The sequence below is a fragment of the Drosophila arizonae genome, chromosome 3 (genome assembly GCF_054131065.1).
Source record: "Drosophila arizonae isolate 15081-1271.41 chromosome 3, UAZ_ARI_1.0, whole genome shotgun sequence".
NCBI classification, from domain to species: domain Eukaryota; kingdom Metazoa; phylum Arthropoda; class Insecta; order Diptera; family Drosophilidae; genus Drosophila; species Drosophila arizonae.
Genome location: NC_142923.1, coordinates 25,097,722 through 25,125,567, shown reverse-complemented (window position 1 = coordinate 25,125,567; position 27,846 = coordinate 25,097,722). Strand labels below are relative to the sequence as shown.

The 27,846-nt window shown below is 36.3% G+C and overlaps 1 protein-coding gene and 1 long non-coding RNA gene across 7 annotated transcripts in view; one reads left to right on the top strand and one right to left on the bottom strand.

Moving 5' to 3' along the window:
- LOC108611584 (uncharacterized) overlaps positions 1–27,846 on the top strand; it is a 225,423-nt gene that overhangs the window by 173,133 nt on the left and 24,444 nt on the right. For all 6 annotated transcript variants that reach the window (XM_089465130.1, XM_089465129.1, XM_089465126.1 and 3 more), the window contains 4 exons: positions 10,057–10,162; positions 17,443–18,144; positions 19,965–20,081; positions 27,113–27,504. In XM_089465130.1, the coding sequence (XP_089321256.1) occupies positions 10,057–10,162; positions 17,443–18,144; positions 19,965–20,081; positions 27,113–27,504 (1,317 nt within the window). The remainder of the gene's footprint in view (positions 1–10,056; positions 10,163–17,442; positions 18,145–19,964; positions 20,082–27,112; positions 27,505–27,846) is intronic.
- LOC149269946 (uncharacterized) lies at positions 952–9,620 on the bottom strand. The gene is made up of 3 exons (XR_016269049.1): positions 5,038–9,620; positions 2,006–2,156; positions 952–1,885 (listed from the first exon to the last, which is right to left on the bottom strand). It is a non-coding gene; the product is annotated as an uncharacterized LOC149269946 (long non-coding RNA).

Sequence of the window (27,846 nt, the reverse complement as noted above, 5' to 3'; positions counted from 1 at the left end):
CTAGTATATACCCTATAGCAACTGAAAAGCCTTCGGCTTGGCAAACTATTTTCATTTGAAGAAATTGGTTAAATAATCATCAATAAATAACAATTAGTTTAACCCAAAATGTTGAATTTTTCAATAGAACTATCATTTAGACACAATCTGGTTGTATGTATATAGCTTTAAAAAAAAACAGCTACGATAGTAAAGTTGGCTAAATTTGGAGTGCCCTCCAGATATAATGAATAATATTTAGTTTTCTATTCAATTAATTTCGATGGGCATGTTCAATAATCTTAAATAGATAAATATATATGTATATCCATGACGAACCCTGTAAATCCTGAGTTATTGAAACAGTAAGTGGTCCTGCTTTGCCTGTCTGTAAGCTCTATAGTCTTTTATAGTACCACGCCTTCTGGAGTTTAACTAATCGAAGAATATTATAAGTATCATAGTATTAGATCAGATATATCCAAGTTTGGCAAATGATGATCATATACATATACATACATAGCAATAAATTAAATAATATTATTACTATGGTGAAAAAAATCCATATTATTTTTCTATTAAATTATTGTTTATTTGTTTTTATTATTTATTTATTTTATTTGTTTATTTATTTTTCATTAAATTTTCTTTATTTTATACTATTATATTATTATTTATTTGTTTTTATTATTTATTTATTTTATTTGTTTATTTATTTTTCATTAAATTTTCTTTATTTCTAATCATGAACGAGTATTATGCAGCTGGTAGTGCCTGAATGCAATTTATTTATTTTTGTCATTTCATTTTCAATTTTTCACATTTGCAATTATGAAAAATATTGATAAATTTATTTCCTTGAATTTGTTGATAGATTTTGTCACATTTCTGCATTTTTCTAATTAATAAATATAGACAAATTTATTTTCTTGAATAGATTAGATTGATTGAATACACATATTTTTTGTCATATTTTTTAAACAGTATAAATAAATGTTGTTATAGCCAAGTTGGGCTTTTTATTTTTGTAAGCTTTTCTAAACTTTTAACATGTGCATAATGAATATTTCTATCATATCATAGTTCTTCACTTCACATTTTGCATATATATTAAAGTTGTGCATTTTAATCTTTTATAGAATTTAAGTTTTCTTAAAAACTAATAAATATAAAATTTAAATAAAATGAATGGAATTTAAAGTCAAAGTCAAAATTCATATTAATTTAAATTTCTAATAACTAAATCATGGTAAATCAATCTAAACGTAAACAACATTATTGTTCCCCTAATGTTCCGATCACTCAATTGATTCCAATCAACAATTGCATTTTTCAGTCCGTTCCAAACTCCAAGTTTTCCACTTATAACAAGACGCAATCATTCGAGCTAAGCTACGATGTTTGCACTGCGATTGTCATCGAACATCCTTTGACCCATTTTTTTGAAACAACCGTCAAATGTGCTTGATTTTTCGCATTTGATTTTCCACAATTTTCTGTGACGCGACACCGAAAACATGTGGAAAAACCAAACAAACATTTTCGAGTGAATCATGCTGTCTGCTAATTGACTTCGAGCCGCAGCATCCGCGATTGTTTTCACATTAGCTATGATTTTTCACACACACACAGACACACATACAGACGCAGACAGGCAGACACACCACACTGCACCACACACTAACGCAGAGTTCATTTTTCGCTGCGGCATGATAAGTGAGCTGCTATTAGTGGGTCAATTAGCGGGGAAACTGCATACTGCATACGCTCCAATTCATTTGCTGATGCGGCTGCTGCTGCTGCTGCTGCTGTTGCTACTCCTGCTGCTGCTGCTGCTGCTGCTACTCCTCCTACTCCTCCTACTCCTGCTGTGGTGTGTATTTGGGTGTGAAAATGAATGGTTCGTCTGACACAAGTGGAAAAGCGAAAGTTGCCTCTTAATTAACTAGTCTCTCTAATATATTCGACTTTACATCGTGTGCATCTATTTATTTTGTGTTGCCATGTGCAAAGCAGAAAACGTTACCTTATTACAGAGTTCGGCACTTGGAGTGTTACCAATTGGGTCTCATTATAGCAGCTGTTTTTTGGCAGTTGTCTATGTATAATATTGTTATAGTTCTAAGCAGGAGCGGATTAATCACATTCAGATCATGGCGCCAGCTGTGATGGGGGCCCTTAAAATAGAGATCAATATTCCAGTGATAAGAATTAAATAATTTAGTAATCATATGCTTAAGTACTCTATTTTAATGAGAATTCAGAATAGATAGTGTATATTAATTATAATATTAAATAAGTAATAGGTAAATAGGTATTTGGCCTTGGCCCCTTTGTAACCTATGATAATCCTGAGTTTTGAAGTTTGTCACAAACTAAAATTAAATTACAATACAATGTAATATTCTATTGATAGCTTGACAAAATTAATAAATTACAGGCAGAGTTAAGAAATAAAACATTTAAGGCAACTGGAGCCTTGATGGGTATATGTACTATAAAAGTAATTGGATATTTTTGAAATAACTCAATTATAAATATTGGAAACTATTTCCAGCATTCCTGGATATTGACTCGATATTTTTGTATATATCTGCTCGGGGTTCTTTCATCTATCGGGTAGCTGGAATCTTAATATATATACATATATATATATATATATATATATATATATATATATATATATATATATATATATATAATAATAAAACCGACGTTATTGTTGAGATAAAAAAAAATTTTATTCTTAATAACTTATGTACAATCGGTCTTAGAGCTGAGTTGAAACTGAAATTGAATTGATGATTTGTTTGTCTTATATAGCTAGAAATATGTATCGATGGTGGCGTGATTGTGGCGAAGTGAGTGGCCTGATCGGTGACTCCCAAATATGCTGCGTATGCAGTTCCCACGGGAAGGGTTTAGTGCGTTGGAGTGCGATTCGTTTGTATGTGTGGACGATGGGATGATTGTTGCTGAGGCGATTTGTTTATAAGTAGTCGCTAGGGCGATTTGTTTATGTTGAGTGGCTTTGGTGCAGAGTGATGATTGTTGCTGAGGCGATTTGTTTATGTTGAGTTATGAAGGGGATCGTGGCTTTGGTGTCGAGTTTAAGTGTGGGTGAGTGCTGATGCATATATTACTTCCCCATCCTAAAGAGATTAGCCTGTCCTCAGGCGGAAAATGTAGGGTACAATTGTGGTATGGTTTCTAATGGTGCATGAATTTCGGGGAGTGGTTGCTCTTCTGGTGTTGAATTACTTGATGTTATAGCTGTTTCGTGTCTTATAATAATTTTCTTAGATATTGTTTTAAATTTAATGATTACAAATAGTATTAGACTTATAATAGTAATTATAAAAGTTGTAGTGGTTATAATATTGAATGTCTTATTATATTTAGTATTTTCTAAAATTATTTGCTTTGTTTGTAGTAATGATATTGGTTCTGTTTTTGTGATATTATTTGTTACATAGATAGTTTGTGTGTAGTCGGAAAGTGTGTTTACAATTGAGATGTTATTTATTTGAAGGCTACAATCATATATTTTAATTATATTATTGCCCTGAATATTAATGTTATTTTTATTACAGTTTTGAATGATTTCTGATTTTGGGTAGTTCCAAGTTACAATAATGTTCGGTTCTATATAATTGATTTGGTATGTTTTAAATGTTTTGGTATATTTACATTCTGTTGATTTTTGAGTGATTATGCTACTTATACAATCGTTTGTTTCTTGTTTCTTTGTGGCTCTTATATATGCTTTATCATTTAAGATGTAGTAAGTCTCAAAAGTATTTTCTATTAATGTATTATTTTGGTTATCTGGGTATGGTAAAATCTTATAAAGTGGTGTTTTGCTTATTTTCTTCGGTACATGCGAAATTATGAATATTTCGTTTGTGTCTGGCTTAAACCAAGTAGAAGTCTTTGTGTTTAGAATTTTTCCAGAATTTATATTTAGCATATGCTGATGCTGTAAAAGTTTGGGGTTGAAAATGCCTAGTCTTGTTAGTTGCATTCCTAACTCAATATCTTCTATATATTCTGTGAAGTGTTCTATATTGAATATCAGATAATCTAGTTTCTTTTCTGCCTCTTGTGAGGTGGTTAAATTATTGAGCAATTCTATGTTTTTATTTACTGCGTTTATTAAGTAGCTTAAGTCATCGTTTTGAGTTAAATTGTTGATTTTTTGTTCTAATTCTTCTTTGTCGGTTTGGTCTAAAGTGCCGAAAAGATATTTACTTACTGTTCCTATTGCATTTATTAGGCCTCTTTTATTTCTTTTAATAATTTGTATGCCATTCATTTGGCGATTTAATTTGTCTATTAAGTATTTTATATGCGTAATGTCTTTAAACGGTTCTGTCTCTTTGAGTAGGTTGTTATACGTATTTTGTATTTTTGTTAAATTTACTGTTAAGTAATGATATTCGTAGTCAGATGGCAAGTCCATGGTTCCTGTTTTGAAAACTAAATAGCCGTTCGGTGCTTCTATTGGGTTGATTTCAATGCTTTGATTGAGGGTGGGAGATGCCATTGATAAAACTGATAGTAGTAATATGGTGATTTCTGGAATTAATTGTCGTATTTACTTTCGTTAGTCTTTTTTTTTCGTTTGAATTTTGATTTGTAATGTGTAGTTTGTCGTCCTCTATTAGTTTCTATGTAATGTTTTTCGTCAGTTTGTGTTATTTGTCCTGTCTTCTTGAATGGAGTCGTTGTTTTAGTTTTAACTAATGGGGCGTGCTTATAGTCTGTGTCTATTTCGAAGTCGATTCGGTTTTTGTTGAGATTTTTGATTTGATTTATCTTATTTGCTTGTGTATTATATTCAGGTGTACCTGCGTATATAAATATGTCAGCTGGGGTTCTGTTTGTTGTCAAGTGTTTTGTCTTATGGTTATAAATATATAGGATGGTTTCGAACTTCGTCTGTTTGTTTTCTATGTCGGATTCTGTATTAATAATTCTAAGTTTTTCGTTAATTGTTCGGTGGAATCTTTCTATGTCTGAAATACCGTTTTTGCTAGTGGTGATATTAATTTTTACCTTTTCAGATTGTAACCAAGCTTGGAGAGCTGCGCATATAAATGCTGAATCTTTATCTGCTTTTATTTCGATGGGCTTTCCCATGTCATTGAAAATTTTTATGATTGCTCTTTTAGTTTCGAGCCAATCACGACTGTTTACTTCTACTAAGTTTCCGTATTTCGAATATATGTCAATGCAAGATAAAAATTGTCTGTTGTCAATTAAATAAAAGTCCATGACGTATTTGTCTCTGGGATTGTATACTTCTGGAGTGATTTCAAAAGTCAGTTTTGTGTTTCTGTTTTCAGTTTTAGATAGATTGCAAATTTCGCATTCGTTAATGATATTTTGTATTAGATTTTGGTGGTCTGGAAAGTAATATTTTTCTCTGAACCAGTTGGTCGTTTTTGTAATACCTGGGTGGAGTAATTTCTTATGGTTTGAAAGAATTATTTCTTTAAATTCTGTAAAGGTGAGGATATCTTGTAATTTTGTTGAAGTTCTTAACGTTTTCGTTTTACTATCGGGATTTATAATATCAGCGTAAGCTTTTTGGAATATTGGGAAATCTGAGAGGTGATGAAAGTATAAGGCATTATTTTTTAAACAAAGATATTCTTTAATTATGTTTTTGGCAAGTGTATCTGTCATTTCTATATATGTTACTTTTATTTTTGTTTTGTGGAAATAATGTATTATGTCGATTTTGTCTTCGTTACCTTTTATAAATTCGATTTGTCTGTTATATAAGTTTAAAGGTCTTTCTGAAATAGGTATTAAGTTTTGATTGTCTTCTTGAGCACTATGAATGGTTGCTCGGGAACTGTTAATTTCTTCTCCTAAAAGATTTTCTTCTAGTTTGATTCTAGAGAGGGCATCTGCTACGTGGTTTTCCTTTCCTGGTAGATATTTTATAGTATAGTCGTATTCATTTAATTTAATCTTCCATCTTTGTAATTTCATGTTTGGTTCTTTAATATTGTGTAGCCATACTAGTGGTTTATGATCGCTAAGGATTTGGAATTTTCGACCGAAGAGATATGGTCTGAAGTATTTGGTAGCCCATACGATGGCTAATAGTTCTTTTTCTATTGCTGAATAATTGAGTTCGTGATCATTTAAAGTTCTACTTGCGAAACAGATTGCTTTGTGGTCCTGTGAGAGGACTGCTCCTATAGCCACATTACTTGCGTCTGTGGTTAGAGAGAAAGTTTTATTGAAATCTGGATAGATTAGTATTGGGTCATTCGTTATAAGTACTTTCATTTTCTCAAAAGCTGAGATGAATTCTTGGTTAGTTATGTCGATTTTGGATTCCTTTTTCAATCCTAGAGTGAGTGGTTTTGCTATTTTGGCAAAATTTGGAATAAACTTGCGGTAAAATCCGCAAAGACCTAGGAACGATTTAATTTCTTTTGGTGTCTTGGGAATTGGAAAATTTACTATAGCTGCTACTTTATCGGGATTAGGTTTGATTCCTTCTGTTGTTATTATATGTCCTAAGAATTGTGTTTCCTTTTTTAGAAATTCGCATTTGTCTAGTTGGAGTTTTAAATTTGCTTTGCGTAATCTGTCAAATACCTTTTTTATGGAAGCTAGGTGTTCATCTAGTGAAGTTGAGAATATGATTATGTCGTCGAGGTAAACTAGACAGTCTTTGAAGATTAAGTCTTCTAAAAGGTTATTCATACATCTTTGAAAGGTTGCAGGGGCGTTTTTTAACCCGAAAGGCATACGGGTGAATTCGTAATGCCCTTGTTTTGTTGAGAATGCAGTTTTTGCGATTGATTGAGGGTCCATTTGAATTTGATGGAAGCCCTTTGCTAGATCGATAGTGGTAAAATATTGGCATTTGCCAAGTTTATCAAGGATTTCATCCATGATGGGTATTGGGTATTTATCATCTATTGTGATTTCATTAAGTCCACGATAGTCAATGACTAATCGATATTTTTTTTCTTTGGAAGCGTCCTCTTTTTTAGGTACGATCCATATGGGTGAACAATAGGGTGAATTAGATTTTCTAATGATTCCCTGTTCTAACATTTCGTTAATTTGCTTGTTGACTTCTTGGTCAAGAATTTGAGGGTGTCTATAAGGGTATTTATAGATGGGGTCCTCATGTTTGGTTATTATTTTATGTTTGATTGTACTAGTAAAGGTCAAATTTTCACCTTTTCTGTACTGAATGTCACTATAGTCGTGAAGTATTTTTTTTAATTTATTTGTTTCTTCTGGATTTAGATGGTCCAGTCTGTATTCGTATTTTTCTTCAATATTATTATTTATTTCGTACGAAAATAAGTCGTACTCGAAGTCTGTTGGAGGGTAAGGGGTTTCATTGGAAATTTCTTTATTATATTTGAATTTGAAAGTGTAGTTCCCTATGGTTATGTTATCTTCTGCATAATTAATGATGGCTTTGGATGCCGAGAGGTAATTTCTACCTAATAGTATATCGTAACTGTCTGAGAAATTGTGACAATAGAATTTTTGTATAGTGGGGCAGAGTTTGCTGCTTGCGAATGAGACGCTTTTATTGAGTTCTATTATACCTTTAATGGTTTGAACTTTTAGATGTTCTTTAGTTTCTGGGAAATTGAAAAAGTTTTTGTTAATAAGGTTTATGGAAGAACCTGTGTCTATTATGCATTTAAGGGGTGTATCATTTAAGATGAGTCTGATGTAGGGGTTTGTTCGATTGGTGTTATCGGTCTGGTTTGATCCGAGGCAGATTGATGAAAATTTTCTGACCAATCCATTTTAGTCTGTCCGCTGTTGCTTTCTCTAATTCGTTTAGTTGGTTGGTTAGGGAAAGGACTTTGAGTTCGGGTAGTCTGTTGATAGTTTAGAGGATTTTGTTGCGTTTCGTGATTTAATTTGCTACGGAACTCAGTATAAAGTTGTTGGTTAGTAGGATTATTCTGTCCTGTTGAAGTGGATTGATAATTATTTTGTTTGTAATTCGTTTGATTTTGTGTTGGTTTATAATTATTTTGAGTTTGGTTTTGTTTAGAATAAGTTTGAGAATCAGTTGACTTCGAAGAGTACTTGGGTTTGTCTGCGAAACTATTTTCGTATAAGCCTTCTCTTTGGGCTACTTGTTTTAAGTTAGACACTGTTGAAATATCAAACTTCGCTAAAGTCATATAGAGCCTATCTGGTAACTTTCTAGTAATAACTTCTTTTACTGTATTATTCATTGCATTTATATAGAGTGTAGCATTGGCGGGGTTGCCTTCTAATGTTAACTTGTTTACAATTATAAATGTCTTATGTTCTAATTCTTCGATAAACTTACGAAGGCTTCCGTTGAAATTGGTGTTGTACAAACGTCGTAGAAGTTCCTCGCAAGGTGTGTGAGTTTTGAACTCACTGATCAGGGCGGATCGAAGACTAGTCCAACCAGTGGCTTGTGTGAGTTGGGACACTCGTTGTGCTGCTCCAGTTAGTAGCATCTCGATGGTTCCATACATTAGGCTATGCTGGCGGACGTCTTTTGTTGGATATAGTTGTATTATATAGTCGATGCGTCTGATGAAAGCACTTAATCCGTTGGTGTCACCGTCGAATATAGGCACCTGTCTTAGAAGAGTTAGGGCCTGATTGAGGTGGGTCTCCGACAATTCCAGAGTCATGGTGGAGCCGTTTAATTGGTTCTTAAGCACTTGTTTGTTTGAGAGTTTTTTTTTTTTTTTTTTTTTTAAATAGTTAGCTCACTATTAGGTTACACACAGTTGGCACGAAATTGTGAGTGGGTTTCTGTTCTTTTGATTGTTTCGTTTAATTGGATCAATCGTTATTAGTTGAACAGTTTTTGGTTTTGTTAATTCACTTTTAACTTGCACACAGTTGGCATTTAATTGTGATTGAATTATTCGTTCACTCGATTATTTCACTTAGTTGGATTAATCGTTTATAATTGAACGGGCTGTTAATTTTTTTTTGATATAACACTTATGACTTTTTGGGATCGAGCGATATGTAAGTCCCGGACACAAATGTTATGTAGTGGTTGATTTCCACTACGCAGAACTTCTAAATAGTCCAGCGGGTCTATATTTTAACTAGAAGTCTGATTGCACACGCGAGAGGTCACGTAGTACTTTAGCGGATTGGAATGATGATCTTGTATTCACCAAATCAATCCTACCGGCTGCGCCAATAATAAAACCGACGTTATTGTTGAGATAAAAAAAAATTTTATTCTTAATAACTTATGTACAATCGGTCTTAGAGCTGAGTTGAAACTGAAATTGAATTGATGATTTGTTTGTCTTATATAGCTAGAAATATGTATCGATGGTGGCGTGATTGTGGCGAAGTGAGTGGCCTGATCGGTGACTCCCAAATATGCTGCGTATGCAGTTCCCACGGGAAGGGTTTAGTGCGTTGGAGTGCGATTCGTTTGTATGTGTGGACGATGGGATGATTGTTGCTGAGGCGATTTGTTTATAAGTAGTCGCTAGGGCGATTTGTTTATGTTGAGTGGCTTTGGTGCAGAGTGATGATTGTTGCTGAGGCGATTTGTTTATGTTGAGTTATGAAGGGGATCGTGGCTTTGGTGTCGAGTTTAAGTGTGGGTGAGTGCTGATGCATATATTACTATATATATATGTCTGAAATCTTAATAAATTTGTATATGTATATTGACTTGACTTGACTTGGCTATTTTTGGAATATTTCAGTTATAAATATTGCACAGCATTTCCAGCATTTATGTATAATGATTTTACCTCCATTTTTTTATTATATCAGTTATAAATACCGCAAAGTATTTCTAGTATACTCTCAGCCGGCACCCCTCAGTGCTCCTTTCCCCCGCAGCGGACTAAGTCGGGTAGCTGAAATCTTAATATATACTATATTCTGAAATCTTGATAAATGTATATATATTGACTTGACTTGCTTATTATGGAAATATTTCAGCTATAAATATTGCAAAAGTATTTCTAGTATTCTTTCACCCCTATATATACGCATATAATTCACTTGGGAATAAATCACATCTGAATCAAAAATCTCATTTATTTGCAGAGAAATTTGGACAACCGTACTGCCGCCGGAAACGAAAGATGTCTATACGGCCATTTTGGGCGTGACCAAGGCGAGTCGCATCGACGAGGGCGTCTACAGCTGCAAGGTGAGAGATTCGTTAGCTCATTCAGCCGCGAGTTGATTTATATACCCTATATGAGTTAGTAAGTAACTGATTTATAACTTACTTCGGCCGTGAGCCTTCTTCTAGTAGGCACACCGAGTGCCCCCCTCCTCCAACTCGCTAGCCATAAACATGTTGTGCAAACATTTGGCTCTAGAAAAGCATTTAATGTTGGCTCGGATCTGGCTGCCGTTGCCGTTGCTGTGGGAACATGTCAATAATTTTTACAAGCCATTTGCGTAATTTGTTATTTGCCAAGCCATGAACACAAAAATGGTTTACCGGCCCGTATTTTTTGGCGGGGGGGGCCTAATGGCGTGGAACAGTTTAAAGACTTGGCAAGTGCTATTAAAACCCGAAAATATTCTGCAATTGGCCAACACAAATCCCGCCAAGGACTCAACAGTTGAGCGCATAGATTAAAATTTATTTCAATGCATAAAAAATGTAAATAAAATGGGGAGTGAGCACACACACACACACATGCATACACACACACACACACACAAATCAAAATAACCCAGTTTCAGTCCACTTAATCTTCTCCTCCTTTGGCACTTTGCATATTTTAATTTGGCTAATTAAACGCCACGTTTTGGCTCAAATGAAGGCCTCTGCGGCAAACACAGAGCCCGGCCAAGTTAAAAGTAATTTTGCGGCATTTTTGAGGATGTTTTTTTTATATTTGTTGCTTTTGTTTTTTATTGTTTAGAGTTCCACCCGCGCGCCTCTTTGCTGATGTGGCTTAACGCATGGCAATTAAACTGATTAGTCGTCCAGGAGCTCTACTCTTTCCGCATTAAAATCCAGCAGCTCAACATTAAAAACAACACTCCAGAATTGCCCAGACAATTCGAGCTAACAATTTAATTGGGCTTACGAGTGGATTACCTGGCACACACGCTCCCACATAGGGGGAGTCGTAAAGCCTCCTGCTGAAGCTGTCTGCCGGAAATGTCAATTATAAATTCTGAATTCCGAGAACATGAAGACGCAAAAATACCAAAAACAGAAATTGTCAATTAAAATATATCTAATTAAGTATAGACTCTTTGGCTGGAGAATTATAAAGCTTTGAAAATAAATCCTGAAGAGAGCACTTCTTTCGCCGTAACTTTTAAATTAATGTAAGCAGACTTGTGTTATTTAGCCGACAATCTCCTTTACAACTTTCTTATTTTCACAAGAATTTAATTATTACTCTCTTTTGAACATAGCTGGCATATATAAATATATGTATGTACATGTGTATCTGATGAATGAATATTTGTTAATTAGATATCCAGTAAACGAATGAAGAAGAAAATATATAGACATCAGCATAATAATAAATCAGTATAACAATATAACTCCAGTAATCTTTCAGAATTTACTCAATCATCACATTGATTCTCTCACAATTGAGTGATAGTAGGTTGTGCAAAGCGCTCTGTCTTTTAACAGTTTTTTCTCTTCTCTTAGCAATGTATTTTATTTTAAGCATGAGTCCTTTAGCAGTTTTATAGCCGATTGACCTGATAGCCATCTCGCTCACACACAGCAATACTCCCCACAACAAAACAAGATATAGGCTAGCATCACGATTGAGTGATAGTAGGTTATGCAAATTCTGTTAACTTAACTGTGTCTTTTAACAGTGGGCTAGCATTGTTCACGATTAATCGCGATTGAGTGATACTGTGTCTCTTAACAGTGGCATTTGACTCTGTTTCTTACTCTCTCAAGAGAAATGAGCTGCTGGTAACGTTCTTAAAAGACTCATACTATCACTCAATTAGACTCAGACCACGAACGTGTGTTACGCTCTTTTAACAGTGAAGTCACTCAATCGAGCGCAAATTCACTCGGATAACACTCTTACAACTTTGTACGAGCTCCAGGTTTGAGCAATGTTAGATTATGCAAATTCTGTTAACTTAACAGTAAGAGGTCATGTTTAGCAGATTTGTGTGTTGTTTGTATGAAAATTTAGCAACTATGACTCTGTTATCTCTCTTAATGCCAGTGAACTAAATCAAAATGAAAGTCCAATTAATTAATGTCTATGTAACATTTTTTAGAGACTTATAAAACAACATAAACGTATATTTTAAGTTCTTTTATTTAATTTCTGTTTAAACAATCAGACCAAATATTAAATTTGACAAAGCTTTAAAACATTTGTTGGCCCATTTTTGTGTTCCATAATAGTTACTCTAGCTGGGTTATTAAAGCTGCAATATTTCTTGCTGTTTCAGCTGCACTTTCGGGTCTCAGTGCCATAAATTCATTCGCTTTAAGACCGCAAAGAGCAGCAGCAGCAACAGCAGAGGCAGAGCAGAGGCAGCGGCAGAGCAGAAGCAGCAGCAGCTGTTGCTCGACCGCTAAGCTAACGAGCGAACATTTTCTTAAAGCTTCGCACCAATTGTATTTAATGCCTTGTCCGAGCACCCCGCCACACACACAGCCCCAATGGGGTGTTCGTTTGTTGGGCAGTGTTTTCTGGCTCCTGCTCGACGCCCCAACACTTTGTGCGCTGTTGCTTTAGGGTCCTCACTCTCTTTCTCTTTCTCTCCCTCTCTCTTACTCTTCCACTCTCCCGTTTTGCCTTTTGCCGTACGCCTAATCCGCTCCTCTTATTACTGTCGCAGTGTGGTCGTCGTAATGTTGGCATCACATCAAAGGCGAGCACTTTGGGGCTGGGCTCGAAGGTAACGGAACCCCCTTGAAGCCCCCTACACACAAAGCAGCTGGCTGAGTTTTACGTTAATCAGCGCATTCTGCTCACAGTTTTATTCCCTAAGCCCATTGAGAATGCGAAATCAGGGTATATTGGTTTTGTTGAAATGTATGTAACAGTCAGCAGGAGGCGTGGCAGATCCAATATGCTTGATCAAGTCGATTTCAGAATCTATAGAAGGTATATAATCGATATATTTTGTTATCGATCGAAATCCTTATTGAATGTCAATTATTCAAATTATATATCTCTCTAATGCTTTGAGCCACAGTGCCCAAATTTTGCATCTATGTAGATTCATGTCTATTTTATAGAATTTTGCTTTATTTTTATTTTGGATGCAGGCCCTCAATCCACCACCTTCCCTCGAAATTCGCAAAGAAAAAGTCTTTTAAATATATAATATTGCATAGTTTATACAAATATCATATAATATCAGTTCTTCAAACAGTTCAGGGTATCTCGTAGTCGAGCAGATTCGAGTAAATCACTCTTACTTGATTTTTCATTATTATTATTTTATTTTATTTTATTTTTTGTTCAACGAACGCGCTTAACGTAGAATCCCCAAAGGTTGATTGTTGCCGTCTTAGGTCTGCTTCTGCTTCTACGGCCTCTGTTGACTCAAAACTGAAAAGAAATGAATGAATCCTTTGCGACCAGCACCGCCTCGAGCTGCGATTGCTGCGCCGCACGTCAATAATGTGTTCCAGACCCTGTCCCTGTCCATTGGACGCTGGGGACTTTCTTTTCATATTCTTGACTCAAACACACACACACCCATGCACCCATACACATAGCCATAATAATACCCGCGAGCTATAAGCCCAATGATTATTTATTTATTGATATTAAGCAGCAATTAGTTCATTAACTTTGGGAAATGCCTCGAAGCAGCTAACACCTTAACTTTGGCTACTTAGCAGGCAATATAAATACATTAAACTCTTCACTCAGGAGCTAAACATTTGCATAATTTAAAAATAATAAAAATAATATTGAAATATTTTAAATATATTTAAGTATTATAGATGCAAATTCTTCATGGTATAATTATGTGAAAACAAGTGATAATATACGAAAAAATAGGAAATATATGAAAAATAAACAAGGTAGAGTGAATTAGATGGAATTAAACTGAAACGGATAGGATAAAAGTGCCAGACCAGAAGATAGTCCTAAGCTAAGTGGTAGCCTTTAACTTTAGCAGCTGGAGATGTATTAATTTTGACTGAAGCCCAAGCTCAGTTCCATTAGAACTTAACTGTAATATCGAAGTTGCACGGAAACTTGGCTCATCAGAAACTATGTATATATACATTCTGTCAAATAAGTTCCCGGAAATTCTCATTATAAAATTTCCCTTTGAGAATATTTATTTATATCTATGCTTGGAATAAAATTGATTAGAGAACTTTTTTGTGAGTGGTTTTTTCTTTACTTTTTAGATTTTATGCCTAAATTAAAACATTTCTAAAGTATCAGTCTCTCTTTGATCTCACTTGTACTTAGGTTAACATTTCAACTGATCAGAGTCAATGGACTAACAACTTTATTGACTCAGATTCACAATCTGTTGACACAGATCAGTTAATCTATTAAGTCTGATTTGATCATAATATATCATAGCTCACAAATAACTGTTAACGCTTTGAGCGAACACGCTCTGCTTCGAAGATTACCGAAAAAAAGTAACGTAAAGTTAACGCTCCCACAATGACAATAAACGGCATCCCTTTCACAGAAACATGCACACATTCACACTCACGTACGCTGTTGATGTGTTTAGCGAGCATAGCCCACGCACACGATTGAGTGATACTGTTCATTAACAGTGACCCTCGCACACTGTTAAAAGACACAACCACTCAATCGTGACCCTCGCATACAACAAACTGTGTATGTATATGCGTTGGTTGCATGCGAGAGCCACTGTTAAAAGACTTTATCACTCAATCGTGTGCGAGACCTTTTGCTTAATTCAGCTCATAAAAAGTCTCGGAACTAATGAGAACAAAAAATCTAAAGAGCAAAACGATTGCTTCTGAGCACGATCGTTGCTCTGAAGCTCAGTTGCATTCTCACTTTTTGCTCAAATTGTGAGTAAAGAACACATACATATGTAGATAGATAGATATGAACAGATTAAGAGCGACAGTGAAGCCCATTTCGAGACAGAAATTTAATACAACTACAAATTATAAAATAAAGTTTAATTCGTCGTCTTACTTATCGAATGCACTAATGTGACTCATTCCAATTTTCACAAATTGCCGTTAGTTTAATGTACCTCGCCATAAAATTGATTGCTAAATAACAAAAAAGAACGTGAAACTATCTAAAGTGCCGTTGCAGCTCCAATATAAATTGCATTGGGAAAATATATACGTTTTATAAAGTGAAAAAAAAAAAACAACAACAACAAAATTAAATGGTTTATCTGGACTCAGCTCTGCTTCTTCTTCTTCTTTAGCATCTTGGTGTCATGCACTTTTCAGCTCGTAAAACCACTTTTATCTGGCCGACTATAAAAGGCAGCAATTTTCAAGCATCGGCATCATTAACATTGCAAATTTCTGTGGCATGAGTATGTTGCTCCTTAGCTATTTCTCGCAGAGCATTTTATTGGCCAGAGAAAGACGGGCCAAGGCGAGCTTAGACTAGAGACTAAATGACATTAGCCATACACGTACAATGTGCGGTTTAACGACTTCGACTGTTAATGAGTCGCAGCTTACAGATACAATCGTTTGATAGGCGAAGAGCGGAGATGGTAGGTGGGATGAGATGGTAGGTAGGAATATACGTACCATCTTCAGGCAGTAAAATCGCATTAGATCATAAAATGGCGAAGCTGTCGCTAGATTTGAGCTGTTCGCCAAATGAGTTAATTGCCAATTGGATTTTGTGGCTGGCAAGGATTTGTTGACGTTGCACTGTCGTAAAAGGATATCCAATGCAAAAGGCAGCTCCAACGCCTACTCTCATCTGTTGGAATCGTGGCGTGAATTTAAAACTCAACTTGAATTTGAAATGCCATAAAAGAAATATCATCGATTTGTTTGCGCCCAAAGTTCTGTCTATCAAATGATTCCGGCTCAGTTGCAACAAAGTGCCGCTGCCGGAGCCGTAACCGGAGCCGGAGTTGTAGCAGACGCGAGCACAGACACAAAGGCAGATGCCAAAGCGGTCTCGATGCCTGCCACATGTCGGCGCTGAGGACCCCGAGGTGTGATCCTGGCGTTGCACAGTGGGGCCTTTGCTCAATTTGCATTACCGAAATATTTCTTATCTTGTTTTGTCTTCATATGTCAGAGTAATATTTAGAGTTTAAAAATGGGACTAATCAAAGAGTGATTGTTTAGCAGGATGCTTCACAGCTTTCTGACCAGCGACAGGTTTTGATTTTAATCAAATAATCCTTAACTAGGAAGACTATAAATATCTCAGTTGAAAATGCATAGTTAGCCTCTGTATAAAGAAGATTGTTAATGCCAGATCCCCTTAACAGGTTCTGCTCCTCCCCCACATAGCCCGACTATGCTAATAACAGAACTATGTTAATAGCATAACCGCTTCCTCTCGGTGCTTGGCTCTTCGCTAAGTACAAGTTTCTTGTATGCTATTTTTTTTAAATGGACGCCCTACTCCAACCAATTTAAGGCTCAATAAAATAAAAAATATATAAAAAATATTCATAAATAAATAAATGATAATAACAATAATAATATGATTATATTAATAATGAAAATACATTTTAGGAATAATTAAACAAACAAATTTTGAATAAATCAAAAAATAAATATAAATAATAAAAATTCTCCATTGGATTTTATAATCCACATTTTGCGGGATTTTCGCCACATTTTGCGGGCAGAGGCCCCACTGTGCATTGCCGCTCGTTAGTTTGTCTCCTCTTCCATTTAAATTTGAAACGGAAGCTCTCAGAGAAAAGCAGCAACATCATCATCACCATCATCATAATCAACGTTATCCTAATGCCCGGTAGGAGCTATGCAGCTCACATTGTATTCCCTTGGAGCAGTTGCAACAAGAGCTCCAGTGCAGCATGTTTGTGCCAGATGACAGCCAAAGCTGTTCGCTTTAAGTAGCCACGGAATCGGGTTAGCCACCCGCCGCCCCTCCGCCCCGCCGCCGAGTGCCTTAACGGCTTAGACACCCATCACATATCCATTCAGCACACGCGCCCACGCCTCGTGCAATCAGACAATGTCAGATCCAATCAGCTGCCGGCCAGAGAGGGGGCCAGAGCGAGACAGAGAGCTGGCCAGGAGCAGTCTATTAAATTCGAGTAAACGCTCTGGCAACAATTGTTGACACATGGCAAACACTGGCAAGCGGTCTCCTTCGAAAAGGACAACTGCAGAAGGCTCAGCGCCATCTGTGTGCTGAGGCCAAACATTGCTGTTGGTAATATTGTTGTCGATGCTTATCAGGCTAGGTGGCTGATGCAGTGGGCTGAAACTACATACATGTGTCGTCACTTGGCTAAATTCTCGTCTCCTTCTCTTCTTCTTCTCAGGTCACCGACTGGGGCGTCGAGCAGTGCCGCTCGCTGCACATCCACATCAAGAGTCCGCCCCGGCTGCGCGTGGATCCGGCCAGCGTGACGTTGCAGCGCGGCGATTCGCTGCGGGTGCGCTGCCTGTCGCCGGGCAATGACGACATCAAGCGGTATGCCCAGCTGGGCTACAGCTGGACGCGCAACGGGGTGCTCTTCCAGTCGGACGCTGCGACGGCCATGTGGGAGGATCTCTACCCGGACGGCAGCATTCTGAAGATCAACAACATCCAGAAGTCGGCGGAGTACGCCTGCCTCGTGTCGAACAGCGTGCGGCCGGTGTCGCGCAGCGTCTACATCAACGTCATCGAACGGAATGCCGTGCACGTCTGTCTGGCCGAGTCCAGCTTTGGCGTCCATTGGCCCACCAGTGCACCGGGCGCACCCATCATCACCGACTGTCCGCGCGGCTTCGAGGGGCACTCGCGTCGCATCTGCGAGCAGCGGGACAACGCCGGCAACTCCAGCTGGCTCCTGCCGGACTTCTCCAGCTGCGTGCGGGACGAGCTGCTGCTCATCTACAACCGATTCAGAGCTCTCAGCGCGGGATTCCAGCAAACGAACTCATCGAACATACTGAAGGCCTGCTTCGAGTACACGCTCCAGCGGCGACAGAGCTTCCTGCCCGGCGAGGCGAGCTTCCTCATCGACATGCTGCACGAGGTAAGTGGGAGTCTGTCTATGTGGGCGAATCAGTATTTATGCCTGTATGAATTGCGCCCGTGTGGCCCCCATATCTCTAGCTTGTCTGTGGTGCAAAGTTTATGCAGATTTATGACAGCCCTGGTTACGCCTTCCTCGGAGATTCTCACGATTGCCACTTGAGCTGCTGTGGCACTTTGTCTTGCCGAAATTGCATAATATTGTAACGAGAGAAAAGTTTTTACTGCTTTTCGTATTCCCCAAATTCAATTTTAAGCAACTGGTATCAGAGCGCACGGGACACACCGCAAAAGCAAAAACAAACAAAACAAAAAAAAAAAAAAGAAAAATAAGAAACTCTTGAACACACTTAAGCCTCGGCGCTGGCAAAACGCAAAAACAGCTCAAAGCGTTACAAACTACCTGGACCTTAAGATCCATTGCCACCGCCTCGAGAGTCGAGCCGAAGTGGGTCGAGCGGGCCAAGCCGGGGCGAAAAGACTCTGCAAACAAGCTTGCCAAACTATTTTTACACGTAAATGAATGCAAGAAAAGCTGACTGAGCCGCGAGAGTGAGGAGCAGCTGAGCAGCGAAGCAGCTGAACGAGTGGGCGCCTTGCAATTTTTCACACAATTTTCACAGGCAAGCTACAGTCAAAGAAAAGTTCGCTCCGGGCCGCATGGCAACAATTTTTCATTTTAATGCGCACACAAATTTCCCGCCTAACGAATGGCCATGAAGAGTTTTTCGGGAGTCGCCTTTTTATGCACTGAACCCATTGAAAATTGGAAATCGGGTGTATAATACTTTTCCGATGGTGTATGCGACAGGCAGCAGGAGGACGCGTGGCAGGCAGCATAAAGCGTATATACATGGATATGGATCTGGGCGACTAGATGAGTCGATATAGCAATGTCAGTCTAAGCATCCCTTCGTCCTTTTATCCGCCCATATATCCGTCCGTCTCTTTGTTCGACTTTGTATCTGTTATTCCGTCTGATTTTACCTCCGTGAAGTCTCTCTCTCTCTCTCTCTCTCTCTCTCTCTTTCTGTCTATGCTTATGTCTGTCTGTATGTTCGTTGTTGTGAATATATCGATCTCGTAAGACAGAAAAGAGGTTTGAATGTGTCTTAAAATGTACTTTAAAGAGCTACCCATACTAACCGATATTCTAAATTTTGTAATTCTACTTCTATTTACAATAAATTTGCATATTAAAAAAAAAATATATATATATAAAAATGTCTATACCAGCTCATGCAAGCTTTAAATAGTTTTCCGTTAGCTCATTATTATCGGGAAAAATCTGTTTATAATTGAACATCGTATTTGAATTTGGGAATACCCATACCATCATAGCCATATACTTCAGATTAATTATATGAGCCTGTATAATGAACATGGAAATTTCTCATTAACCATTCCCTCAAACTTTCTATAAAATAAAAAAAAAAAAAATAAGAATAGTTTTTTTTTTTTGAATTTGTATTTTTCATTAACAGAAAAATTAAGCAACAATTAAGCTCCCATAGTACAGCCCTGACTGCAGGCCAAACTCTGTCCCTGCGTCGACTGCGCAGTAAGCAGAGCGTGGGCTTATGCATTGTCTCTATTATATAATATATATCTTAATATAGCATATAGTAAAGAATCAGAGAATTATTAGAGCAACAGCACTTCACCAGATTTTAGGGTATCTGCTAGTCTGGCAGTGCCAGCACTTGCATCTCTTTCTCCTCGATTCTATTTTATTTTGGTATCTCGCTTATTGCTGGGCACTTGTCTCTGTGTTGCTGCTGCTGCTGATGATGCTTGACTATTTGCTTGCCTATTTTGCAGCTCGACACCTATTTGCAGCTGAAGGGCACACAACTGGAGCGTGAGATGGCGGCGGAGATAATACTCCGGATTCTGGATAAAGTCATGCAGAATGCGCAATCCCTGAACAGTCAACAGGTAAGCTGGCAGACAAACTCTACATGGGTATGCATATACAGTGCAGTGCCGCATGCCATCAGCCCCTCCCTAATGGAGGCGTGGCCAGGCCGGCACTTGGGCTGCACTCGTGCATAAATTATGCGAAAAGAGGCAGTCGAGCGTTCGGGTGTCATAATTTATAACCTACAGCCATATTCAATATTTGCCAGCCTGCTTTTGTGGCACTCGCCATCTCTGTCTCTATCTGTCTCGCTCTGGCTCCCTCTCCCCTCTAGATTTATTACACAGAGACTCTAAATTGGACTGGCAAGCCTTATTGTACGTTCGGCAGGCACATATATATTATTTTGTGGCTCTACTTTTATTTAGCTTGTAGCCGGGCCACAATTTACATTTGTCTGGCGCACACACATGCGGCCTCGCCGAGCCAGCCACAGAATTGATGTTCATGTTTGCGGGTAATGAATACCTTCTACGAAATCCATGTATTTCAGCTTTCTTGGCTGAAAAGGTCAATTTGTTGTAGTATCTAGGCCAGCCAGCGGGGAAATGGAGCTGCAGCGCCAAATGGGGCTGAGTGTGTTGGGTCAATAATGTATTAGGCATTGGCTATCATATCACTCGGCTAAACGAGCTCAGCTATTATATCGATGCCTTTACACACATACAAATGTATACAATAAATTAATACAAAAAAAAAAATGAAAAAATAACATGATAAATAATAAAAATTAATAAAATAAATAAAAGAAATATAGAAAATAAAAAAATAATAATAACTAATAAAATAAATGCAAAAATAAAATAAAAGATTTAAAATTAAATAAAGTAAAATAATGAAAAAATAAATAAATAAAAGACCTTATCAAATAAAATAGATAAATAAAACAAATCAATAGTTGTAATCAAATAAAAATCATAAATAACAAATTAATAAGTGAATAAATAATTATACAAAAAAAGGTGAAAATAAATGAATATTTAAAATTAAAAAATTTAAATAAATTAAACGAGATGAGTACATTAATGTTGAGTTAAATTTATTTAAATAAAAAAAGTAAGTATATAATAAATATTTAGAATTTAAAAAATTAATAGGATTTAAATTTTAAAAAATAAATAAATAAATACATATTTAAATTTAAAAAATAAACATATGTATATTTAAAATATAAAAAATAAAATAAATTAAACGAGATGAATAAAAAAAAAGTTAAATTTATTTAAATAAAAAAAAAGAAGTATATAATAAATATTTATAATTTAAAAAAATTAATAAATATAACAAGATGAATAAGATTTAAAATAAAATAAATTAATAAACAAATGAATAAATAATGAAAAAAAAATAATAATAAATAATAAATATAATATGAAAAAAAAAGACAAACACCATTTCTTGGATATCCGAAGACAATATTACAATATAGGCCTTATATGTCAATCTAATTGGCCAAGATATTCTTCATAATAAATTTGTAGCATCCGCTTTTTATAGGCGTTTTTAAAAAAATTTACATATATATATATATTTATAAGAGCAATTGAACATAGTTCAATAAAAAGACTTTAGGATTATACAAATATAGAAACAATATATATAAAAAAATATTCAAAATGAACGAACAGCATGTTGCTTTTGATCCTGACGACTTTCGATGAATATGCACATGAATATATATTTATTCATATTTATTTCTTGCCTAAATAATCAAGTACATCGAGGTGTTGTTTCGCATGGATTTTCACACATTTCGAGGGCTCTTCATTCATTCCGTTCGGCTATTGCTCATTTCCGAGCACTCGAATATGCCAACAACTTTGTTGGTAATTAGTGGCCATCAAAACTGCGCACTTATGAGCCCGGCTAATGAGCCTTTCTCGCTGCTTCTCATGACAGCTGACTGAGCCACAAAACAATGAGCATTGCCACTTCCTGGCGGCTGGCCACAGACAAAGAGCGAACAGCCCACTCCATACTCTGATGATGATGAGGATGATGATAAAAAGGTGTGCTGCTTCCCTTCTGGTCTTAACGCTCAGCCAGTGTCCTTGGATGTGGGTGGGGCTCAGTGCGACTGAGTGGGGCTCAGTGGAGCTTGCCCTTTCCACTCGGCTGGCTCGGCTCGTCTTTCGCGTCGCACACTTCACTTACTTAAGTTTTTAAGTGGGCAGGCGTTGGAAGCTACGCTTTGCCGAGGCTCATGTTTTATTCCTTGAGCACACTTTGTTTTCGCGAAGTGCGGCATAAAAGTAACAGCAGCCGGAGCAGATGAAGCAGCAGCAGAAGGAGCAATAAGAGCAGGAAGCTGCCAGTTGTATGCCACATGCATCAGGACTCAAATATTGGTATGCAAATTTATGTGAGTGTTGATTGCAGCTGTTGGCCGTATTATATTGGGCGCTGGCATTAAAAGCCATCGCCTTAACTCGCACTGGCTCGCCTCGCGCTCAAAGCAAAGAGGCCGTCTCAATGTCAAGGACCTCGGAGGCGCAGCTTCATAAATGAGCCCAACTATGCGGCATAAAATATGAAGTGTCATCGCTCCTGGATCTTGCGGCACGCACGGAAATTAAGTAAGTTTTTACTTGACTTAAGAAGCGGCAAGACGTCGACGTCGGCGTCGACGGCGACGGCGACGGCATCGAAAACTTTTTAATGCGCTGAAATTAATTTTGTTTGTGCCGCAGTTCAAGCTCAGCTATGGCATTTCGATATTACGCGCCATATGAGTCGGAAACTTTATCACCCTGCTCCTGCTCCTGCTCCTGCTCCTGTCCCTGCCTCTGGACGCTTTTATGTTAAATTTTTATTAGCTGACGAAGCGATGGAGGAGAAATAAAAACCTTGCCTTCATAATTGGGTTGATTAAATGCCAGCATTTCTCAACTTTTTCCAACTTGCCAAATAGTTGGCATCGCTCTTATTTACTCGGCCCAAACTTTAAGCTAGTTACAAATACTTACTCCTTCCTCTCTCTCTCTCTCTCTCTCTCTCTCTCTCTCTCCCTCTTTTTTGTTTGTATAGACTTTTAATTAGCAAAATTCAAGGTAAAATTGATTTTTAATTGCAACCAAGTAAGGAGAGAATAGTTCAATACCTTAAGTTAAAGCCCGAAAGGCAGAAAATCAAATCGAAAGTTGTTTATTTGAACGCAATTTCGTATAGGTTTATGGGAACATGAAAACTTACACAGCTCAAAAGTTTTGCTCTCAGTTTATGGAGACCTTTAGAGGGAGAGCTTAGTGGATGGAAATAATGGAGAGGATTAACAGTTGTGCAGAGTAATATATGCGACTTCTTAAACAGATGCAGATATATTGTACACTATTTCCTTCAAAGTTCATAATTTAAATAATTAAAGTTTCAATTTATTAATGATTCCCAAGCAGAAATAAAAAGTTTCGTATATATTTTACACTATTTATTCTATCTATCTATTATATACATTTCGTATATTTTCTATACTATCATCTTCATTATTCAAATAATTCGAATTACTCAAATTTGGACTTATTACGAATTCAAAGACAAGCAGAGAAAAAAATCTTTTCCTATAATAAATAAATAATAAATATTGTACAAAAATATTTATTATTTATTGTCTTTATAATTTAAATAATTTAAAATTTAATATTTTAAAATTAAACCAAACTGCAATAAATTTATTCGTTTATTTTTTTACACGTTTGAAATAATATGTCAAAGTATTCAACATTTCAAATTTATTTGGAATTCACTCAACAACAATTTTTGATTTGATTGCAAAACTGAATTTCCTACTAGATTTCCTTTGCTTGTTTTTGTCTATGAAGAAAATGAACAGGAGTAATATATTTTGCCAAAACTATAATTCAGCAGTTGTTTGAGTTTTCGATAAACTTCAGGTTTTGAAATATTCAAGATTATTTGTCATTTAATCTTGATGCGCTTGACACGTGCCCAAAACGTGTAAATAGTTTATAGAAAATGATTGAATACTTGAAGGAAATGAATTCAGCTACACTTCTGTTGTTTCTTTACTTGCTAGTGATGAAATAGTACTGGAAGCTCTCACGGAATATTCTAGCTACTTCGGTATTTCCATTGTGTAAACTTTATTAACTGCCGAGTTTATGCTTCAACTGCTCAGTTGATGCTAGCAGGCTAAGTTAGATCCTTTGCGATTCAAACAGTATTTAAATGAAATGCAACACGATTCGAGGAACGACTCCTGCCATTAAAAATGTTCCTTAAATGTGATTACTATTCTTTAAAAAATATATACACATCATTTATTTTAATTATAAAAATATTTAATATACATATATCATATAATTTAATATATTTTATGTATAATAATAATATTTATATAATTTTACTTCGAAATATGCCAGCTCTATATTCAGTAGTACTTTTTAGTATTAGCTTTGGCATTTTTGCACACCCATTGACTTAATGAAATTGTTTCAATGAAATTGAAATGGATTGATGTCAGTGCACATATAATAATAATGTTTAATATTTGTGCACAATGAATTGTGCAGAGTGAAACATAAATCTGTTGCTTGTTTAAAGCTCTCAACGTGTTATCAATAATTCAACACACATATACGTATATATATGTATGTATATATGATTGAGTTGAACAAATTGTTTGCCGAGCAGAGAGTTGATGTATTGCCAATTTATTATTATATTTAAATTGAGCTGTCGGTATGCTGGGCCTATCAATGGGACTGTTGACAATTTGCAATGTCAATGGCATTACGGGATCTCGATTGCATTTCATTTGGCTTAAACAGATTTGCATTTACTTTGCCTGATTAACATCGATTTCGGTTTGCACTTTGCATTGCATTGCAATTGAAAAACTTTGTCGGGGTGGGCAAAAAAAAAAAAAATAAAACTTGCCAAATGGTAGAGTCGTTCGACTTTTTCAATTGCATTTCAATATTAGAAACGAAAAGTTTATTAAAATGTACGAGCCGAACTTTCAATGCAGATTGCCTCATTACGGGGCCAAGTGAAAACCAAATGGCAAACAAAGTTAACTGACCCAGTTTCCAGATACTTATCGACTGCCCCCAGTGGCCCGAGACTTGTCCATAATATCTAGCCAAATTCATTAAATAGTCGAATTAAATTCTTAAACTCATATTTGGCATGAGTAAATATCACAAGCTGAATCACTCTGATTATATGGGCAGCTTGACCAGCAAACTTCTGCCGGCCAGCAGAGAGAGCCCAACTATCTGTATTTGGCCTATTCAGAAATCAAATTCACAAAGTTCACGACAAATCACTTTGCTGAGCAAACGTAAAAAAATAAAATAAAAACGTGCTCTAAAGTCGCTAGCTAACTTTCAAATCAGCAAGAAAAGTTTTCACACACACACAGACACACATATGAATGGGCTGACTGGCACATGTGGCACGCCCACACAGTTGAACGCCCCAGTGATTTGACGGTAAACTGTGCAACGTGGCCAGGTCGGAATTCGTATTTAAAACTTTTCCGTTACATTTTTTTTTCACAGCATTTCTGCCCATGTCTTTAAGCAAATGCCCCAATTTGCATAGGCGTAAAGGCCAGAGGGGGTCCAGAGGGGGCGGCCACGAACAACAAATATCACATCATGCTTGACTGATGTTCCAAAACTTTTTTGTTTCTCTTATTTGGATTTTTATTTTTATTTCTGCAACGAAAAAGTTTTCCAATTGGAATTGTTTCTGCTCTCGATTGCACATGTTTGACTTTATAAATTTATGCTTATGTTCTCTAGGAGGAATGAAAAAAAAAGGCAGCCAGAATAGAGACTTAGATACTTCTCGGACAATTGTAATATTTGATTTGAACAGGAAATTGCGCCATGACAGCAGAAAATTCCTTGCAAAAAACAATGCGAATGGAAATTACATTGTCATGGAGCTGTTATTAGAGTCTAAGCAAATCGATTGATTCATGGGTTCATTGACTGATTTTAAGACTGGGTCAGAATTGAGAATCGAGTATTGGCTGTTGTAGTATTTTTTGTTTGCCAAATTTTCGGTGTGAGAACTTTGCCATTTGGTTTATCAATTTATTGCAGAATAAATATAATAGAAATTAAGAATATTAAATATTAAATATAAATTATAAAATATAAATATAAAATATAAAATATAAAACATAAAATATAAAATATAAAATATAAAATATAAATATAAAATATAAAATATAAAATATAACATATAACATATAAAATATAAAATATAAATATAAAATATAAAATATAAAATATAAATATAAAATATAAAATATAAAATATAAAATATAAAATATAAAATATAAAATATAAACTATAAAATATAAAATATAAAATATAAAATATAAAATATAAAATATAAATATAAAATATAAATATATAAAATATAACATATAAAATATAAAATATTATTGTTTAATAAATTTCAGGTAAAATGAAAATAAGATAAATTTGAACTTTTATACGCTCTATAGAACGTCCCGGTAGATCTTTAAACTGCCCCGGTTGTCAGATGGCCAATTATAATATATAAAAATAAATAGATTTCATTGCTAACTGTTGTTGCAAACTTAAAATAAAACTAATTCCAGAATTATTCCCACTCATATTGCTTTGCTATGATTATGCTCAGATTGACAGCGTTTCGTCTAAAATAATGAGTATGACAACAATATCAATCGTGATGCTATGGCAACCTGCACAAGCACCTTCACGTGCCAATTTAGCAAGTTTGCAACACCTGAGGAATGTTGGCTTCTTGCAAAATCTCATTGAAATCCAATACTGGCTAACGCTAGCCGTAAAGGCGAGAATTGTTCATAAATTAGACTGGACCAGGGGCAGGGACAGGAGCATCAGCTCGGACAACAGCAATGCCCGTTGCCGTGGGCTACAGTGAATTGCTTGTGGCCCGAATTTGAGGTGTCAGTGCCAAATGTTCAAAGTTCGAAATTTGACGTGTGAAACTTTAATGTGGCGTTATTTTTACTTTACTCGACTTTTTTTCACCTCTTTTGATGTTTTTCTTGTTTTTGTTGCAGCAAATTAAAAAGTTGCAACTTTTAACGCAATCTGCGGCGCTGAACCGCGAGACAATTGCGGCCTCACAATTGGCCACATCGACAGGCGGCAGCGGCGGCAGCCAGGCGACATCCTCGGCCACGGCTGCTGACAGCTCGACAACTTTGACCGCACAGCGGGCGAAGGGCAGCGGCAGAGCTGATGGAATGAGTGCTGGTGACGCTGGCAACGCTGCCAGCAAGCTGCTGGGCAAGAGTGGAGCAGGTGGAGCAGGCGGTGGCTCCAATGGCGACGGCGGAGCCGCAAGCATTTTGACAGTGGACGAGGACACATTGTCGCTGGATCGGCTGAACTCATTGCGCATCTACATGACCTCAGTGAAAACATTGCCGTTCAATTTACGCATTTACGGGTGAGTTGAGCACACCTGAACACAATCGAGCGCCAGGTGCATCGCATCGCATCGCATCATTTCTGCTCAATTTCCGCATTTTCCGTGCTTACTTTATCACACTCATTAAATTTGTTTACATTCTCTTAACTATATAGCTTAAAATAATATTTAATATACATTTTTTTATATGTTTGTGAACTATTTAGCTTAAAATAATATTTCATTTAAATTTTGTAGTATGTTCGAGAATTGATAAAAAAGAAAAAGTAATTATAAATTTTTGGTTAACTAACAAGAACAAGGTTGCCTATGCCTATGAACGTCCATTGGCATAATTTCTTTATTAATATTTTTTTTTTT